Genomic DNA, 19628 nt, shown 5'->3' on the forward strand with positions numbered 1-19628 from the left:
CTCAAACTAGTAGCACAAATCTAATGAATCTGGGCAGGGATGACATTACACAAAACATTCCAGTTACATGTGATCAAGTGATTTACTAAACAGACTTCCCAGTTCTTCATAATTCTGATTATCACACAGTTAGCGAACATAGGCTGTAAGGATCAATATTCAAGACACACTAATACTTACTAAGAAAACATTCAAGTTGTAAAGTTTCTGACACATGGACTCTCCAATGCATGTCCGAAGTGCATCATAACGATCTCCCCTAAATGCCAAATAAACAAAATGATAAACAAGCAGTTAAAAGCTCAGTCTCATTAAGTACGCACATAAAACCTCATAATCTTAACTTCTGCAACACAACACTACAATTCTTTCCTGTAAACTACATGCCCAAGCTCGCTGTCAGTCTATAACTATATGGACTGTCTTTACAGCTTAGTCCTCGTCAAACACCTCATGCTAAAATAAAACTCAACAACAATTCTTGACTATTTCAGCTCTCCTCTTTCGATGATTGAGGTGCAGCAGCAATACGATGAAAAAGAAAGCTAATATGCATTCACTTATATATTTCCAGCACTTGCTGGGGTGTCACAGCCTATCTTGGTAATCAACAAGCATAAAGAGAACTAATCCTGAATGAAAAGCCAGTACATCACATGATGTATATAAATACACACACACACAAACAAGTAGAAATATAAAATTATATATATAGGTTCATAGCTAAGTACTAGGTTATCTGCCCAAGGGCATTTATAAGCCTAGCCAGAATGTGTTGGCTTTCGCCACCCCCTTAGATTAGTTCCCTGTGCCTCTGTCCAGCAGAGCCATTAGTTACCTGTACCAATGTCCAGCAGAGGCACTGCAGTGATCCCCGGGGTAAATTTTCTGCTTCCCATCCACTTGTCAAGGTTTCTCTTGAAGAGTGTTAATGAGGGGCTCTGCCTGATGTATACTGGAATCCTGTCCCCAAGCATGGGGAGTCTCTGGGATATGACTCTATCCCTCCAACATGTCCTCTTTATCGTTGTGGTGAGGTTTATAGCTCTAGAGCGTGTGGATCTTCGGGATTTGTTTTTTTTTTTTAGGTGGAGTATGTCCATCAATTCTGGGTTGGACATGGCCTTGTATGTCAGGCAGAGATCACCTCTGAGTATGCGGTATGCAACCGAGTACAGCTGGAGTTTCTTGAGTCGGGCTGCATAGGGCATCTGTTTGAGGCCAGTAATCCTCTTGGTGAAGTACTTTTGTGACCTTTCCAGCTGTTGCAGGTGTCATGTAAGGTATATCCCAAATGAGGCATTGTATTCTAATAGGAGATGAGTAGATAGGTACAAAAACCTCTTTTGTTCTAGATGCGAACCCTTTCGTTATTAGGTGGGCCACATAGAAGGATTTTCTAACCACCTTGGCAGTATGATTATCAAAGGAGAGATTACTATCTACTTGGGTCCCCAGATCCCTTATTACATTTTCTGTATTTAGGGGACTACCACCTATGTGGTAGTCCGTGGGTACTTTGTTTTTTCCAAAGGGGATGACTATGCACTTTTTGGCATTTAGCTTGAGACCATGATTTTGACAGCAGGTATCTGTCTCAGTGAGATTCATCTGGAGGGTGTCTGTATCAGCCGGAGAATCAATTACAGCCCCTACTTTGCAGTCGTCTGCGAACTTGGTCAGCCATAGTCCTCCTATGCTTGCATGTACCTCTGAGAAGCATATACCGAACAGGAGGGGTCCTAGGACTGAGCCCTGGGGTACGCCACTTGTTACCCGTTTAGAGTCGGATGTAGAGCCTGCAACTCTCACCATGTGGGTTCTATCCATGAGCCACTTGGCAATCCATCTCGTGACGTAGGGGTTTATGTTCAAGCTGGTGAGCTTGTCTATAATACTAGAATGGAGAATGGTGTTGAAAGCCTTTGTGAGGTCTAGGTAGGCTGTGTTGATCTCCTTTCCCTCGTCTACTGCCTTGGTAACCATCTCAAAGACGTCCACCAGGTTTAGGAAGCATGATCTGCCCTTAAAGCCAAACTGGGAAGGGTCCAAGGTTTGGAGGTTCCCAATGTCTCTGTTAATGAGTTCCATGATGATGCGTTCCACAGCCTTGCAGGCCAGGCCAGTCAGGTTTATAGGGTGATAGTTCCCGGGGTCCGTTGTGGCTCCACCTTTGTGGAGTGGAATAATTGTTGCTGTGCACCACTCTGTGGGTACGTAGCCTGTAGACAGGCTGAGTTTGAACAGTATGTTTAGGTGAGGGGTTAGTTCATTTTGGCGCACTTGTAAGACACAGCCTGGGACACCGTCCGGTCCCACTGAAGCTGTGTTTTGGCTTTGGATAGGGCTGTTTTAATCTGTGTGTCGGTGACTGACTAGGCCCTACATTCTTCTGGTATGGTTATGGGCCCTTTAGGGGGTGAGAGGGGGGTGAAGTTTGCACTAAACCTGTCTGCCAGAATGTTTGCAATATCAGTCGGTTCAGTGCATTTTGTGCCATTCTGCACTAACTCAGAGCAGATCTGAGAGTTTCAACTTAGGTTCTTGACATAGCTAAAGAACGCTTTGTGATTATCTTTGGAGTCATTGGCAATTTTTCTTTTGAAACTAGCCTTGGATGATTTAATGACAGATCATAGTTTCTTGCTGATACTGATCAGGGATGTCTTTCCTTCTTGGGATTTTACTCTTTTCTGTACTAGTTTCCTCCTTCTGTTGTATAGCTTGTTTATGGCAGGGTTCCACCAGACTGGTTTCCTTTTCTTGGAGGAGTGAGTCTTGGTTTTACTTGGGATAGCACGATCCATGCATTCTAGGGTCTATATTATGAGAGCGACATCTTAAAATGTCCACTCTCAGTTGTTCGACACAAAAATGTCGAGCTCCAACATTCTCGAATGGCCAACTCACCGATTTCTTTCCAACGGAAAGAAATCCATTGGCCAAACACCAACGCCACACAAAAACAAACATTTAAGTAGGGGGCTTCGCCGCCCACAACTCCACAATTTTGTATATGTATATATATATATATATATATATATATATATATATATATATATATATATATATATATATATATATATATATATATATATATATGTACACACACGCGGAGTTAGAATATTTAGTTAGGGGATGTGTGGGGGACTGTGCCCCCCACACATCCCCTAACTAAATATTCTAACTCCGCGTGTGTGTACATATATATATATATATATATATATATATACATATACAAACACACACACACACACACACACACAAACACACCTGCTAAAATGCCAGGTTTTTTGTCATATAAAAAAATTAGACCACAAAAAATCATTTTGAAGCTTTTCCTACCTTTAATGTGATCTATAATCTGTACAATTCAAGTGAAAAACAAACAAACCTGTTAGGGGAAAAAATATAAAAAATAAAAATGTACAATAAGCTGGTTGCATAAGTGTGCATACCCTTCAACTAATACTTTGTTGAAGCACCTTTTGATTTAATTAAAGCATTCAGTCTTCTTGGGTACACATCTGTCATCAATTAAAGAGACTCTGATTAACCCCAAATAAAGTTCAGCTGTCATAGTAGAATTTTCCTGACATTTACTCAGTTGCCTGCGACAGCAAAAGCCACGGTTCAGAGAGAACTTATAAATCATCAACAGGATCTTATTATTGAAAGGTATTGTCAGAGACCGGTACAAAAAAATTTCCACAGTACTGGATATACCATGGAACACAGTGAAGACAGTCATCAAAAAGTGAAGAAAATATGGGACAACAGTGACGTTGCAAAGAACTGGCCATCCCTCCAAAATTGATGAAAGGACAAGACGAAAACTGGTCAGGAAGGTTGCCAAGAGACCTACAGCAACACTGAGGGAGATGCAGGAATTTCTGGCAAGTACTGGTTGTGTACTACGTGTGACAACAATCTCCCGTATTCTCCATATGTCTGGACTATGGGATAGGGTTGCAAGATGGAAGTCTTTTCTTACATAGAAAAACATCCAGGCCCGGATAAAATTTGCAAAACAATACATCAAAACTCCCAAAAGCATGTGGGAAAATGTGTTATGGTCTGATGAGATCAAGGTTGAACTTTTTGGCCACAATTTCAAAAGGTACGTTTGGCGCAAAAACACTCTGCATCACCAAAAGAACACCATCCCCACTGTGAAGCATAGTGGTGCAGTATCATGCTTTGGGGTTGCTTTTCTTCAGCTGGAACTGCGGCTTTAGTCAAGGTGGAGGGAATTATGAACAGTTCCAAATACCAGTCACGTTTGGCCCAAAACCTTCAGGTGTCAGCTAAAAAGCTGAACATGAAGAGCAATTCCACCTTTCAACATGACAATGACCCCAAGCATACATCCAAATCAACAAAAGAATGGCTTCACCAGAAGAAAATTAAAGCAGTGAAATGGCCCAGCCAGAGCCCAGACCTAAATCCAATAGAAAATCTGTGAGGTGACCTGAAGAGGGTTGTGCACAAGAGATGCCCTCGCAATCTGACAGATTTGGAGTGCTTTTGCAAAGGAAGAGTGGGCAAATATTGACAAGTCAAGATGTGCCATACTGATAGACTCCTACCCAAGAAAACTGAATGCTGTAATTAAATCAATAGGTGCTTCAACAAAGTATTAGTTTAAGGGTGTGCACACTTATGCAACCAGCTTATTGTACATTTTCATTTTTTATTTTTATATTTTTCCCCTAACATATTTGTTTATTTTTCAATTGAATTGTACAGGTTTTAGGTCACATTAAAGGTGGGAAAAGTTCTGAAATGATTTATTGTGCTCTCATTTTTTTATATCACAAAAACCTAGCATTTTAACAGGGGGTGTGTACACTTTTTATATCCACTGTGTGTGTGTGTGTGTGTGTGTGTGTGTGTGTGTGTGTGTGTGTGTGTGTGTGTGTGTGTGTGGGTGTAAATATAAATATATATTTTATATATATATATATATATATATATATATATATATATATATATACACACACACACACACACACATATATATACACATATATACACACACACACACACACACACACACACACACACACACACCTATGGGAAAGCTATAGGATCACTAAGTCATCAACAGCATGTCTTAACATGGGGATGTAACTGAGCACCTGTCTAAAACTCATGAGGACACAGGGAGTTGGACATTTAGAATGTACAGAACGCAATCTGTCCAGGAACTAAACTTGAGAAAAACTGCTGCTACAAGGTAGCATTTTTCAGTTACAACACTGTGCCACTCAATATCACACAATTCAGGGTCTGGCTTTCTATAAGTATTTACGCAATATACATCCAGACATCATTATGTGCATCTATTAATATAGATAGATATACACACATTTATTTATGTTACACACACACAAACACACGCATCAAAGTTACATAAACATCTACCTTAAATAACAGACACATCAGAAGGCCATCTGCACCTCTGCCATGAGAAACTATCAATTTCATTTTCTAACACATCCACCTTGACAAAGAAAATTCCTACAATCTCTGTACCCCCCACACTTGTTGACAGAAATAGCTCTTGCCAATCTGGCCAGATATCATACACTGGGCTAGAAGGGTGCGCCTCATCACTGTGACTCCCATGACACTAAAAAAAGCACATCTGAAAGACAAACAAGGATAAAAAAAATATACACTGACTAACTTACTGGTTTATCTATCAGAAGCAAAAAATAAGGCCACTAAGCACAGATGACTGCAAAAGGATAATCACCCAAAATACAGAGCTTTCTCTCAAAAAGTATACTTGTGTGATATAAAATAACCAGCAATAGCTTTAGTATATCTAATGATCTATGATGGGACACTAGTGTTTCTATACCTCAAAATATCCCTTCCTCTTACTTTTTTATTTTAGCTCTTTTGTTCTCACATGTTTAGGGGTGACATTATGCCCTCTGCATTCATATGCTTTGTCCTATCTGGGATGATCTGTCTAAACAGTCCAAGTACTGAGTGAACACATACCTGCAAATAAAGGATAACTATGAAACATGCACTGCATAATGCTATACAAATACACACTTAACACATTTACAAGACAGCAGCTGTTGATGAATCGTAGAGCCATCTAAACAAAAAGGGAAGGTGGGAGGGCAGTTATGACCCACACAAAGGAGGCTTCCATCATAGACCAATTGATTTAGTCAGAACATACAATTTTGTATATGACACTGGGGACCATCCTCAGTGGAAATGCAACCAGGAAAAAAAAGCTGACAGCATTAAAACCTCTTGGGAAGCAGAAACTTGTAAATATCCAAAAAAAGAAAGCTCAGAAAGTTGTGTACTGAAGCACCAAAGTACTCATTGAGGCTTTACTCTTGCAGGCATGGATCCAGGCAATAATACTTGCTAAAGATGTGAACCAATGACCAAGTGGTCACTGCACCAATGTCTATAATGAAGACATTTTTGCAGCAAATATTAAAGGCAGTCCCACCTTTAGTGGAGTGGCCTGTAATACCATTATTTTTCTGCTGCAGAAAGAATCCATAGAGGCATTCAACAGGGAATGGGACTAGCAGAGAAAGGAAAAAAAGAGTAAAGGGAGGGATGGGGGAGGTAGAATGTTAAATGCACTTAAAGGAGCAGGAAAGAAAGGCTTACTATCTCCTTCTGCCATCAAACAAATGTAATGTAATACAAGCAGAACGTTTACTGCTACTGATGGAAAAACACAAGCTAGTTTTGAATCCACTAGAAGAGGGTTTTCTTAGCAACAATCAGCTCTTCTCTCCCTACAACAAGGGAACCAGACAGACAGCTACTCCACCCACCAAAGTTAATTCACTTGATTCAGGAAGAACCCGACCTAATACTGAATGTCTATGGTATAAAAAACTATTTTCATATGGCTTCTACCTCTTTAAAGAAAGCAAGACGACAAGACAAGCAGTTTAAAGAAAATTCAGATACTATAAAGAAGAAATACAGACGTTTCCTGAGGTACATTGAATTCTTGTGAAAGACTAGATTTGCTTCTATACAAGCAAGATACACAGATTCTTAGAAAAGAGGAGATGGCCACTAAGAAAAGCATCTCACAGAGGTCAGACTTCAAAGCTGCTAAACCATTTATTCTGGAGGAAGGGCAAACATAAGTTAAATGGCTGAAGCCCCAAGGAAGAAATCCATGGATGCAGAATCATTTTAAGGAATTGCTGGACCAGGTGGTACTAAACCACAGTTACATCCTCCACAAGGTGAAGAACAAAAACAGCTAACCTAGCTGACTCAGTTAAGTTAGAAGCACCTGCATAGAGATGGACTAGGTTAGCACTAGATACCTCTCTGCCCATATGAAGCACTTTCCCCATTGCTCTTCTAAGGGATGAACATTTTTTTTCAGTGCACACTGATCAAAAGTAAAGGATGGTACCTGAATACAAAGACAAATGGTGAGGGAATCTAAGCTCCAGTGTTTCAAAGAAAATTATTTCTTGCCCACTATGTCTAAGGCTTTAGATTCTGACAGATAAGTTATTAAAGTGCAGTGGTTTCTGGGTCTTATACCAGACCAATGAAATCATATAAAACCCCCTCTAGAATACCTAGTTATGAGTTCATTCAGCTTAGCAGGGGTCTTTCAAACAACTGCAGCAGTACCTGAATGGCTCAAGGCTACATAACTAGCTTCCCTGATGGAAAAGGCCAAGGGAGGTTACCCGAGGCTGCTGCTTCTTACTCCCCACATACTCGGCTCAGCTATTTCTAACAGAAACATAAGATGCCATATATGTCAGTGCATTGGGAACTTCACAAGCTGGTTTCTCAAAAGGACTAGAAACTGTATGCAGAGGAAGCTTCATTTTATTCTCCCTACTCAGAAAGAGTATCCTGACTTTCTGACTCTTTCCAGGAATTTATGGCCTGCTCTCCTCCAGTCCAGAATGAAACTGCTCATGCAAAACCAACATACATCAAGGCTGAAAATTCAGCAAGTGAGTGACAGGTGTCAGAAACATGAGATTGGTTCAGGGAAACATACCTGCTGTTGGCAATGTGATGGTTTGAGAATCATGCTTTAGACGTAGCACTGACACTAGGCCACATTCCCAAAGCTGTACTCCCATATCAGTAAACCCATGAAGACAGATCCCAAAAGATCTCAAATAACTAAAATAAAGGGTCTGAGGCACAGAACTCGATCCACAAGGATCCAGCAAACCCTCCTCAATCTGATCCATCAAGTCCTGTTGAACTAGGGGGAGAAGGCATTCAGAAAAGAGCACTAGGTTCCAAATGATATCACCAACATCCATCTGGGAGAACTTAAGAACCGCTCAGAGTAGCTTAGCTGCAAGCATGCTCCAGCCATCTGATGAAGAGCTGAACAATGGCTGCATCCCAGGATGCACTCCCCACACTCAAAGTGCAGCTCTCCAAGATCACTCAACATTCACCAAAGCAGAAGCAGAATCTGCGTTTTTAGTGCAGTATGTTTTCCTCTTGCTTTATGAAGGGTAGCAGCAGTACTTGGCTTTCTGGTACTGACTTTACTTTTTGCTGCAGTTTATACTGGTGTGTGTGTGTGTCTGTCTGAATGTAAAAAAATATTTATTTTCATGTCTTGAGAGCTAAACTAGCTTGTTCTTTCCTTTCAAGACACGTTACAGTGGTCACTGCCTGTTCTCTCTTTCTGAAGGTCATCAACCAGATCATGGGAGGCTTGCCTAGGCACTTCACTCAGCCTTCTGCCCTAAAACACAGCTTTAGCACACTGACAAGGCAATGATAACAGAATTAACCTGCTCTGTCCTGATCCCACAATCAGGAGGCTGGTCAGCTTCTTCAGTGTCTGATCTACACGCAAGGACTGGGGCCTGTGACTAGTCAAATACATAAAGAATCTAAATCCTGATCTGATACAGGAAAGCGTTCTCTTGCTTAGCAATATACAAAAACTTAACAGGCGGTAAGATGGAAGGACACTTTGTCCTTCAAGACCGATGCCTGCTTTCCAGAAATGATCATGCTGCATATTAGTCAACTTAGCCAGGGGTTCTTAACAGGAAACCAGCCTTCCAGGAAATAAGAGGAGCAGAATCCAGACGCATGCAGGCCACAATCATCTTTTCAGACAGCTTTTGGGGTGGGATGACCCAGGAGTCCTCATCCTTCTTGCCTAGACAATGATGAAGAGATTTTTGAACAAAAGACATTGGTGACTTCACAGAGAGCTTCAATAGCCTGACATTCTCCCAAAGGAGAGATCATTCAGTGGGGAGCAAAAGGGGAGAGAGGAAGGAATCGCTGTCTTCCTCTGCCTTGTATACACAAGTGCATCTTCCTTCTCCATGTCTTGGTTCAAGGATAATAAAGACAGGGAGCCAACAATGATCAGCACAGTCCACAATACACCTGCCTGGTGTACTAGGAATCAAGCTTTCAATGAGCCAGCACTGAAGACCGGGTAACACAACCTTGGTTTCTTTGGAGTCTCTTGTTAGAGGCAATGCTGGGGTCTAGTGAGGCCTGCATCAAGTCCAGTACTGGCGTTAACCCATTGGTCCCTAAAGATGCAGTCTCACACCTTTAAGGACAGGTCCAAACAAATAAAAAAAAAATGATGACCATACAATGTTGAGGCCTACCTGACAAGCTTTACCCTAAAGGCACAGAAGGACTTAAGGGAATCTCCCTCTACTATGGCAGAGTTAAGCAGTATCTGGTGACAGAACATGGTTGGACTGAAGACTTCTTTGTCCTAAACACTACCACAAAGCCAGGAAAAGGGGACCACAGGGATGACAACTGGAGATGGCCAACAACAAATATGCCCTACATGCTCAACTTGGGGAATTGGTAGTACAGAAAGACAAGGATGCATCACACTTCCAAAATGACTGCTACAGATGTACATCTCATGAACCCTCATTATCTGATGGCAGGGTTAACTTATCCCTCATTTACTTTGGGGATATTGGTGACTTGTGAGGTTATATAATGAGTACATCACACAACAGTAATGGCTGATTACATCTAATTCCCAAGATATTCACTTTTTCTCAATACTTTGGCCTGGGACTACATGTCTAACCCTACTGGCAATCCATTAACTGGACACCTTCAAACAGTTTTTCTTTTTCAGGTAGCAAGACTGAATAAAATGGAAATTATAGCCATGCTTCACATCATGTACTTCAAACAAGCTGTAGAAAGAGTGCTGGTGTGGTTCCTGAGTTATGATCTGTAGACATGAGAAATAACTGAAAAGGCTTTTTAAAGCACCACATGCAAAATATGTTTAAAGAAGAATGTTATGATTAAGATCTTCAATAGCCAGTTCCATAGAGTACAAGGATAAAACCCTAATTATGTCACAGGTGGCTAGAGTTCTATTAGCAGCTTGTGTCCCTGCAGAAGCTGATTATGAAGGGTGAGAGCACAAACTCCTAGCTTAACACACAGAAGACACTAAGTGGGAGTTCTAGGTTTTCACCTACTGGAGCTCCAAGCTGGCCAAGGCCTCTTTGACATTAATTCATTTATATTATGAAGTCAAGGGGAAATTGACATATGGAGGCAGACTTCCCTTCAGATGGCTATGAATACAGGTTTGAAGGAGTCACAGGTGGGGGGTAGGAACCCCCCCCCCCCTTCCAGGACCACTAAGCTGGCCCACACCCTACCACCTGACACGCTCTCTGGTGGGCAGAAGGCCAAACAAAGTTCTCAGGCAAGAACTAACAAGCAGTAGTACTCATGCCTAGTGCTGGAATACCAGACTCCCATTCAAAAAGAATAAATGGGCCAAGCTAGTGAAGGTAAGAGACTACTGAGAAGGGTCCTTGAGTGAGGATATTTTATAAAGCTGGAAATATTAGAAGATGACAAAATCTCTATTGTAGAAGTTTTTTGATGATTTAACTTGTTTTTAATTAATACATTGCACTGCAGTTATTTTCACTGTCATCCTCCTGTTGAAGTTTATGTTCAATTCATATGTTCACTTGAATTAATGGACAAATGAACATTATTTTATCTCATAATAATTCTGCGTTGTCATGAATAAATACTTACACTGGCAAAAACTGCTCATGGCCAACATGTTCAAGAGGCTCAGTCACTTCCATTGAATCCATGTACAACTAAAATGAAAGAAACCCAAAGAAATGAGCACAGCCATGAACAATGTATACAAACACATTAAAATGTAAAGCTTACCAGTCAGCTGAATAACCTATTAGCACAAAAACAAACTCATCTAACACTTTTACACACACTTAAACAGTTCATATTATTTTAAACTCGTCTGTATCTTAACATATTAATGTGGTTTTAAAAGCGAATTAACCAGTGCTTGGTAATAAGATCTTCCACTTGAAGAAGCTACATGTCAACCGGTAAGGCTACAAAAGAGTAAAAAGAGTACTTTGCTTGCTAAAGAATCGTATCTTTCTAAAAAATCTTTTTTTGAAAATTTACACAAAATTCCGCTTGCACTATACCGTGTTAGACTCAATGGAGATTATAAGATCAAAAAATAAGAATCTTACACATCTTCCCATTTGTTACTGTAATAATTTTTTATGTAGTATCTAAACCTTTTTCAAGCCTTTTCATTTTAATGTAATATTGGAATTATTTTAACTCCGTTATTTTGCTGCTGTACATAGTCTGTGCTTGAAAAGGGCCCTTGTAGTCCAACCTACTCACCTGTTCAAATTAAATATTTCAGGAAATTTTACTTGGTCTAAATCAATCTCTCTCACCTTAGTAACATACATCTTTTAAAATAATAATCGGAAAGCAGGTGCATGGCTAAATCTCATTGTCAGATAGTGATTCACAGACACAAGTGGACCTGAACAGCAAAATCCTGAAGCTCCTCTTTTAACTAAATACAACCTACCCCAAGGTCTTACAACTTCAATATTGGTATATTTAATTAAGGAACCAGTATGATAATGTGGCTTTTTGTCCATTACAACAGGGTTAACTCTTGTTGTCTGATGTGTAACAAAATCCAGATTTTGACTATATGGCTTTGAAGAAATAGAGGTCAAACTGCTCAAATTTGTGATACAATAGTAAACCCAAAATGAACACCTTCCTCACATTTTGATTTGGTCTTCCTGCTTAACTTAAAGGAATGTTCAAAAGTAAGGCGACTTTGAAAGGTCTGAAACATGCACACATTCTTGGAAAGTACCAACAGGAATATAACTCTTTAGATATTTCAGATACCTGGAATAAACAAACATGCAAGCAACTTAAAGAAGTTAAAGAATTTCATCCTGTATACATGGGTTTGATTCTTTCAGTCTCCCTATACAAAATTGTGAATGAGCAAGTCACTTAACCAGAAAGCACTCTCATTATTACTGCTTGGTGTAACTCATTCTAAGCCTTTTAGTTTAAGCACATGGGCTTCAGACCAGTTGTTTTACATTAAGAAGGTTTGTGGTCTGCACTGTAGTGGCAGAACAGGTAGCCTACATCCTTCTAAGTTGGGAACTGCTGATTGAGGGCTCAGTGTCTGTTATTCTAAAAGTGTATTAATTCTGGTTTAAGCACTTGGGCTTCAGGCCAGTTATTTTACATTAAGAGGGTTCGTGGTCTGCACTCTTGTGGGAGGAGAGGCTGGACTCTGCCCTTCTGAGCTGGGAATTTCTGGTTAAAGGCTTATAGTGCCTGCATATTTGAACTGCTTCTTACTGAAATTGGTACACCTTGTTTGCTGTAGCATAGACTAGATCCAGGCCTGCTGAATCTAGCTTTGTTTGTATAACTTGGGCACTAATCCAGGCATTCTTTAAAGTATTCAATTGTATTTATTACTGCTTGGTAGTAACTTGATTAAAGTGTAGCTATCATTCTAAGTCTTTTGGATTAAGCACTTGGGCTTCAGATCAGTTGTTTTACATTAGGAAAGTTTGTGGCATGCACTGTGTTGGCAGGACAGGTAGCTTACATCCTTCTAAGTTGGGAACTGCTGATTGAGGGCTCAGTGTCTGTTATTCTAAAAGTGTATTAGTTCTGGTTTAAGCACTTGGGCTTCAGGCCAGTTATTTTACATTAAGAAGGTTCGTGGTCTGCACTCTTGTGGGAGGAGAGGCTGGACTCTGCCCTTCTGAGCTGGGAATTTCTGGTTAAAGGCTTATAGTGCCTGCATATTTGAACTGTTTCTTACTGAAATTGGTACACCTTGTTTGCCGTAGCATAAACTAAATCCAGGCCTGCTGAATCTAGCTTTGTTTGTATGCTTGTTGTTTGTTTGCTTGTTATTTCCCATGAAACGCTAATTCCACCTAAAACACGGCTTTACAGCGATTCTGTGGATCCCTAGTGATATCTGCATTGCTTACTGTACTTATTTCCTTGTTTCACTTGAAAGAAAGTTACTGTTTGTCGTTTTTGCATTTAAGTTACCTGTAACACATTGCATTTAAGTTACCTGGCACTTGCTCACTAAAGCAATTATATAAGTCAGCACTAAAAAATTAAAAGCACTACACCCTCACAAACTCCCCTTGAGTACCTTGTTCCCCACTGGCCCTTTTTTTCAATTATAAAGGAATTCCCAATACTATTCTAGCATGTCCAAAGGTCAGTTGTCAATCTCCTCTCCGGTCCAGCTGGTGAATCTGGGAATTTTGAAGCAATGTTACAACTGCCTCATATACACAGACAACCCTCTCCTCCTCCCAACAAATTCCAACACATGTGAGAGATGCAACCATATAGCCAAACTGGAGGCTAAGCTCTCTCAACTCAGTACTGGCGTAACCAGTCAGGAGGAGAAGGAAACCACACTCACTAGAATTCCAGTCTCATAGAGACCTACCACGACAGCAAACCAAACACAAACACACAAAAACATACTCGGAGGCTCTAAATAAAAATCTGCCTAAGCAGCAGAGACCTCCAAAGCAGACACCCAAGCAACCGCTACCCCAAAACAAAACACGTGCAACACATAGCTCACAAAGCCAGTGTGCCGAACAGTCACAGCCCTTAAGGCTAAACAACACACCTGATACAAGGTGGCTCTATCGTCAGGCATACTGACGTCCCGCTCACCAGGCTGAACAAGGAGAAGGTCACGGTGAGCTGCCTGTCGGGCGCTATTATCCGCCACATAACACAAGCACTCAGGTCACTCCAAGGCAAGTACAAATATGACTCGGTCATTGCCCATGCTGGTGTGAATGACCTGAGACGTACCTCCCTGGACTACATGAAAAGAGACATAGAGGAGCTCTCTGAACATGTAGCCCAGGCTCTTGCTTCCCCTATAGTGCCTTTTTTAGGCAAGGCTCAAAAGACAAACCCACCTCCATAGGTATCACAAGGGATAAGAAACTAAGAGTAATGCTACTCAATGCCAGAAGTCTAAACCTCAAGATGCACGCACTCAAAACTCTCCTTAGCATGGAGAACATAGATATTTGTGCAGTAACAGAAACCTGGTTCAAGGCTCCCGAGAGCACCCCAGCACTACCAGGTTATACCTCATACAATGCTTTTTGGCCCCAAAACTTGGACCGAACCACAAAAGGAGGGGGAGTATCAATATTCGTCAAAGATACCCACACCTCCAGGTTGGTGGCACAGCACGAAGCATCAGAGACTATCCATGTGCAACTAACAGTGGGTAAAACTGCCTTCCAGTTTATAGCCTGCTACAGACCACCCTCCCAAACCCAGGAACCCCACTCGGCCTTCCTGAGAACACTGGAAAATATAACGGTCTCTCCAAACACCATTAAATTGGGCGACTTCAACTACCCAAACATAGACTGGGAGCATTACTCAAGCTCCAACACCCTAGCCCGAAGGTTCCTAGAATTCATACACTCAAATGCTATGGAACAACTTGTTACCACTCCCACAAGAGGGGAAAACATACTGGACCTGATCATCACCAACATGGGGACTCTATGCTCCAGACCAGAAGTGTATCCCTCACTGGTAAGATCAGACCATAAACTAATCTCACTGGATATTCACATCCCGACCCCACCCCCTGCCCAGAAAACCACAGTGAAAAACTTCTCTAAAGCAAATTTCACACTCCTCAAAACCAAGGTGGAATCCTTCAAAGCCCCCGAGCCTGTGGAAAATACGGACCAGACCGCAGAATCCTTTATAAACGCATTCTATGAACACCTTCAGGAATGCATGGATCATGCAATCCCAAATAAAACCAAACCCAATCCTTCAAAGGCAGGCGTCCTGTCTGGTGGACCCCAGCCATAAACAAACTATACAAAAGAAGGAGGAAGCTACTACATGATAGAGCAAAATCCCAAAAAGGGAAGGCATCTCTGATCAGTATTAGCAAAAAACTAAGGGCACTCATAAAATCATCTAAGGCCAGCTTCGAGAGAAAAATTGCACAGGACACTAAGGATAATCACAAGGCTTTCTTTAGTTATGTTAGGAACCTGGGTGGGAATTCCCAGATATGCTCAGAATTAGTCCAAAATGACAAAAAATACATCGAACCCACAGACATTGCCAACATCCTAGCTGACAGGTTCAGCGCAAACTCCCCCCACCAAAAGGGCAAATATCTATCCCAGCAGAGTGCTGCCCCCATGACATCTCAGATGCTCAGGTAAGAGCCGTCCTCTCCAAAGCAAATAACACAGCATCAATGGGACCAGACGGTGTCCCGGGTTGTGACCTACATGAACTCTAAGAAGAGCTAAATCCAAACATAAAACTACTGTTCAATCTCAGCCTTACTACAGGATATGTACCCAAAGAGTGGTGTACAGAAACAGTGGTCCCTCTCCACAAAGGTGGTGCCTCAACGGATCCAGGCCCCATAAGCCTGACTAGCTTGCTCTGCAAAGCTATGGAAAGGATCATCATGGACCTCATAAATAAAGATATTGGGGGCCTACAGACACTGGATCCTACCCAGTTCGGCTTTGTTAAGGGCAGATCCTGCCTCTTAAACCTGGTCGATTTCTTTGAAACAGTCACCAAGGCCATTGACGAGGGGAAGGTGGTCCACACAGCCTACCTGGACCTCGCAAAAGCCTTCGATACAATACCCCACTCGGGCATTATAGATAAGCTCACCAGCTTAAATATAAACCCCTATGTCACTAGATGGGTTGCAAACTGGCTCAAGGACAGAACCCACATGGTTAGAATTGCTGGAGCCATGTCAGACTCCAAACCAGTTACAAGTGGCGTCCCACAAGGCTCAGTCCTGGGACCTCTCTTGTTCATTATATATTTCTCGGAGGTACAGGCCAACACAGAAGGACTGTGGCTGACGAAGTTCGCAGATGACTGCAAACTGGGCGCCATAATCGACTCTCCAGCCGACACAAGCATCCTCCAAAAGGGCCTCATAGAAGCAGACAACTGGTGCCAGAGCCATGGCCTCAAGCTAAACGCCAAAAAGTGTATAGTCATCCCCTTTGGCAAAAACAAAGTGCCCACAAATTACCACATAGGTGGTAATCCATTAAGTACAGAAGAAGTAATTAGGGACCTGGGGACCAAGTTGATAGCAATCTCTCATTTGACAACCACGTGGCCAAAGTGGTTAGAAAAACATTTTATATAGCCCACCTAATCATGAAGGGATTCACATCTAGATCAGGGGAGGTCATCGTGCCTCTTTACTCATCCCTCATCAGGCCCATAATTGAATACAATGCCCCTTTTGGGATGTACCTTACCAGACACCTGCAGCAACTGGAAAGACCCCAAAAGTACCTCACCAAGAGGATCAAAGGGCTCAAACAGATGCCATATGCTGCCCGGTTAAAGAAACTCCAGCTCTACTCAGTGGCATACCGCCTGCTCAGAGGCGATCTGTGCCTGACGTATAAAGCCATGTCCAACACGGAATTAATGGACATGCTGCACCTCAGAAAATCCAAATCCCATCGAGCTATGCGCTTGAGAGACTTGAACCTCAGCACTGAAATAAAGAGGACATGCTGGAGGGACAGATTCATAACCCAGAGGCTCCCTTCACTCTGGAATAAAGTCCCAGTCCAGGTAAGACAGAGTCCCTCACTGACTCTCTTCAAGAGGAATCTTGATGAGTGGATGGGAGATCGTAGGTTTACCCCGGGTATCACTTCTGTGTCACTGTTAGACAGAGGCACAGTATACTAACCTCGAAAAAGGGCAAAGCAAAATTAATTTAAAATGGGTGGCGAAAGCCAAAAACACTCTGGCTAGGCTTATAAATGCCCTAGGGCAGATAGCCTAGTATGAACCTATGAACCTATGACATTTGTCACTAATGAGCATACTTGTTAAATAATAGTTCTATATTCCACTTTCTTTTATCACCTTTAGCTTTCTGCTGCCTTACACAGGAGGAAAGTGAATGTCCTTTTATACAGCAGAGCAAAGTATGCAGACGCTAAGTAAGCAATAATGCCTGATACGGTGTGTGTTAATGTACAATTAACACCCACCCAGGGGTGTTATGAGGCCGGACGTCACAGGCGGAGGGCCTCTGCACCCTGGAAGGGTATTAATTACACATTAGCACACACCCTGGAGGGCATTACTGTGCTTAGAGAATGGGCTCTCAGAAAAATTGTTGTTTTACTTATTTTTTTAAGTACTATATTAATTTTTTTGTATATTTTGGATATAAAATAGTTCCTCCGCCCTGTTTCAAACTTTCTGTAGTACATTGTGTTGGAGGAAGCATTTTACATCAAAAATATATAAAAAATAATATAGTACTTAAAAAAAAGAAGTAAAACACAACAATTTTACAGACGGTCCATTCTCTCTCTCTCTCTATGATATACAGTCAGTTCAGCTTACATATACGCATTCGCTCACACAAGATGACACTCTCTCTCAATCTCTCTCGTTCTCACACACACATACACACACACACAGTCTTCTCTGTTTCCTACATGCACTCACTCACACAAGATCAATCTCACTCTCTCACACACAGTCACTTCTGGTTTCATACACCCATTCACTCACACATGCAGAAAGAAAAATTAACACACACACTTCTGTTTTTTTATTTTTTTTTACACTTGCTAAACAGCAAAACTGCTGCTTAACAAGTGTAAAAGTAATGTCAGCTGTTAGTTTTTTTAGCAGTCTGAGCTCCACGGCAGCTTGATATGCTGCAGTGGAGCGGTAGACTCGTTTTTCACCATGCACTACTCGTACATTAATACCCTGCTGGTGAACATTTGTTCCCCAATCAGGGTACTGATGTACAGTTTGGCCATTCTCTAAAGTTCACATAAACAGCATTCCAATACTGTGACTTTATGATGGCTTGATTGTCAAGTATAAAATGAATAATGTTAAGAACATGGTCACCTAATTTCATCTGATTGTATTTAAGTAAAGGACCTAGGAAGGCAGCCTACACCACAATCTGCAGTCAGGCTAGTATTTTCAGTTTGTGCAGTGCATACAACAAATTTCCAGACCTTACTGGCTGAGCTATGAGGGATCCCTCCTATGAGTTAATTGCTGGAGCAATCCTCTTCCCACATCACAATTTAGTACATCCATAGCACCCAATACCAAGCTCACACTGTCAAATACACAACAAATACATAAACATGCCTAGACCGTGTGCTTTCCAGCCTGCCTTCAACCATTGGTGAGCACACATCTTAAAGTTGAAGAAAATCAAAGAAGACTTTTTACATACATAATATTTACTTACCCAACTTAAGAGGTAACTATAGTGGAAGTCTAGAATGGAGCCACCCGAGTAAAGAGGCACATCAGGAGGGTATTAAGGACCCTAAGGGGAGCCATTCACAGATCACTAGTAGAGCAAGAAGACACAAACCTGTGTGATGGTATTTACAATAACCTCAGATGTTTGAATCAAGGATCACTGCTGCAGTGCATGGGATGCAGCCACAGGCAGACTTCATTCTTCTTTCTAGACTTCCAGAACAGCCAGACACCCTTGGTCTAAGTGCAAGGTTACCTCCCAGACATGGACAGCAGCCACAAGCTGTGTTACCAAAGGAGAGTAACCTACACCATCTTATGCTCTTGTTTAGAGTAAGGGGCCATCATCAATGAGCTTTTACCCTAATTCACAGTCACATTCAAAAAAAGGCATATTTTATTTATATATATATATATATATATATATATATATATATATATATATATATATATATATATATATATATATATATATATATATATATATATACATACATATATATACATACATATATATACATACACACACATATATATATATATATATATTACACACATATACATATACAGTGGATATAAAAAGTTTACACACCCCTGTTAAAATGTCAGGCTTTTGTGATATAAAAAATGAGACCATAATACATCATTTCAAGACTTTTCCCACCTTTAATGTGACCTATAACCTGTACAATTCAATTGAAAAACAAACAAATCTGTTAGGGGAAAAAATATAAAAAATAAAAAACGTATAATAAGCTGGTTGCATAAGTGTGCACACCCTTAAACTAATACTTTGTTGAAGCACCTTTTGATTTAATTATAGCATTCAGTTTTCTTGGGTACACACCTGCCATCAATTAAAGAGACTCTAACCCCAAATAAAGTTCAGCTGTTCTCGCAAGATTTTCCTGACATTTACT

General features: G+C 41.1%; 1 protein-coding gene across 1 annotated transcript in view; it reads right to left on the reverse strand.

Moving 5' to 3' along the window:
- UBA6 (ubiquitin like modifier activating enzyme 6) overlaps positions 1 to 19628 on the reverse strand; it is a 2440735-nt gene that overhangs the window by 1655563 nt on the left and 765544 nt on the right. Inside the window, exons 14-15 of the mRNA XM_044060993.1 lie at positions 11074 to 11141; positions 181 to 259 (exon numbers count right to left, since the gene is read on the reverse strand). Coding sequence (XP_043916928.1) covers positions 181 to 259; positions 11074 to 11141 — 147 coding nt within the window. The remainder of the gene's footprint in view (positions 1 to 180; positions 260 to 11073; positions 11142 to 19628) is intronic.

This window comes from Protopterus annectens, chromosome 2.part0 (assembly GCF_019279795.1).
Source record: "Protopterus annectens isolate FY-2018-M chromosome 2.part0, PAN1.0, whole genome shotgun sequence".
Taxonomy (NCBI): domain Eukaryota; kingdom Metazoa; phylum Chordata; order Ceratodontiformes; family Protopteridae; genus Protopterus; species Protopterus annectens.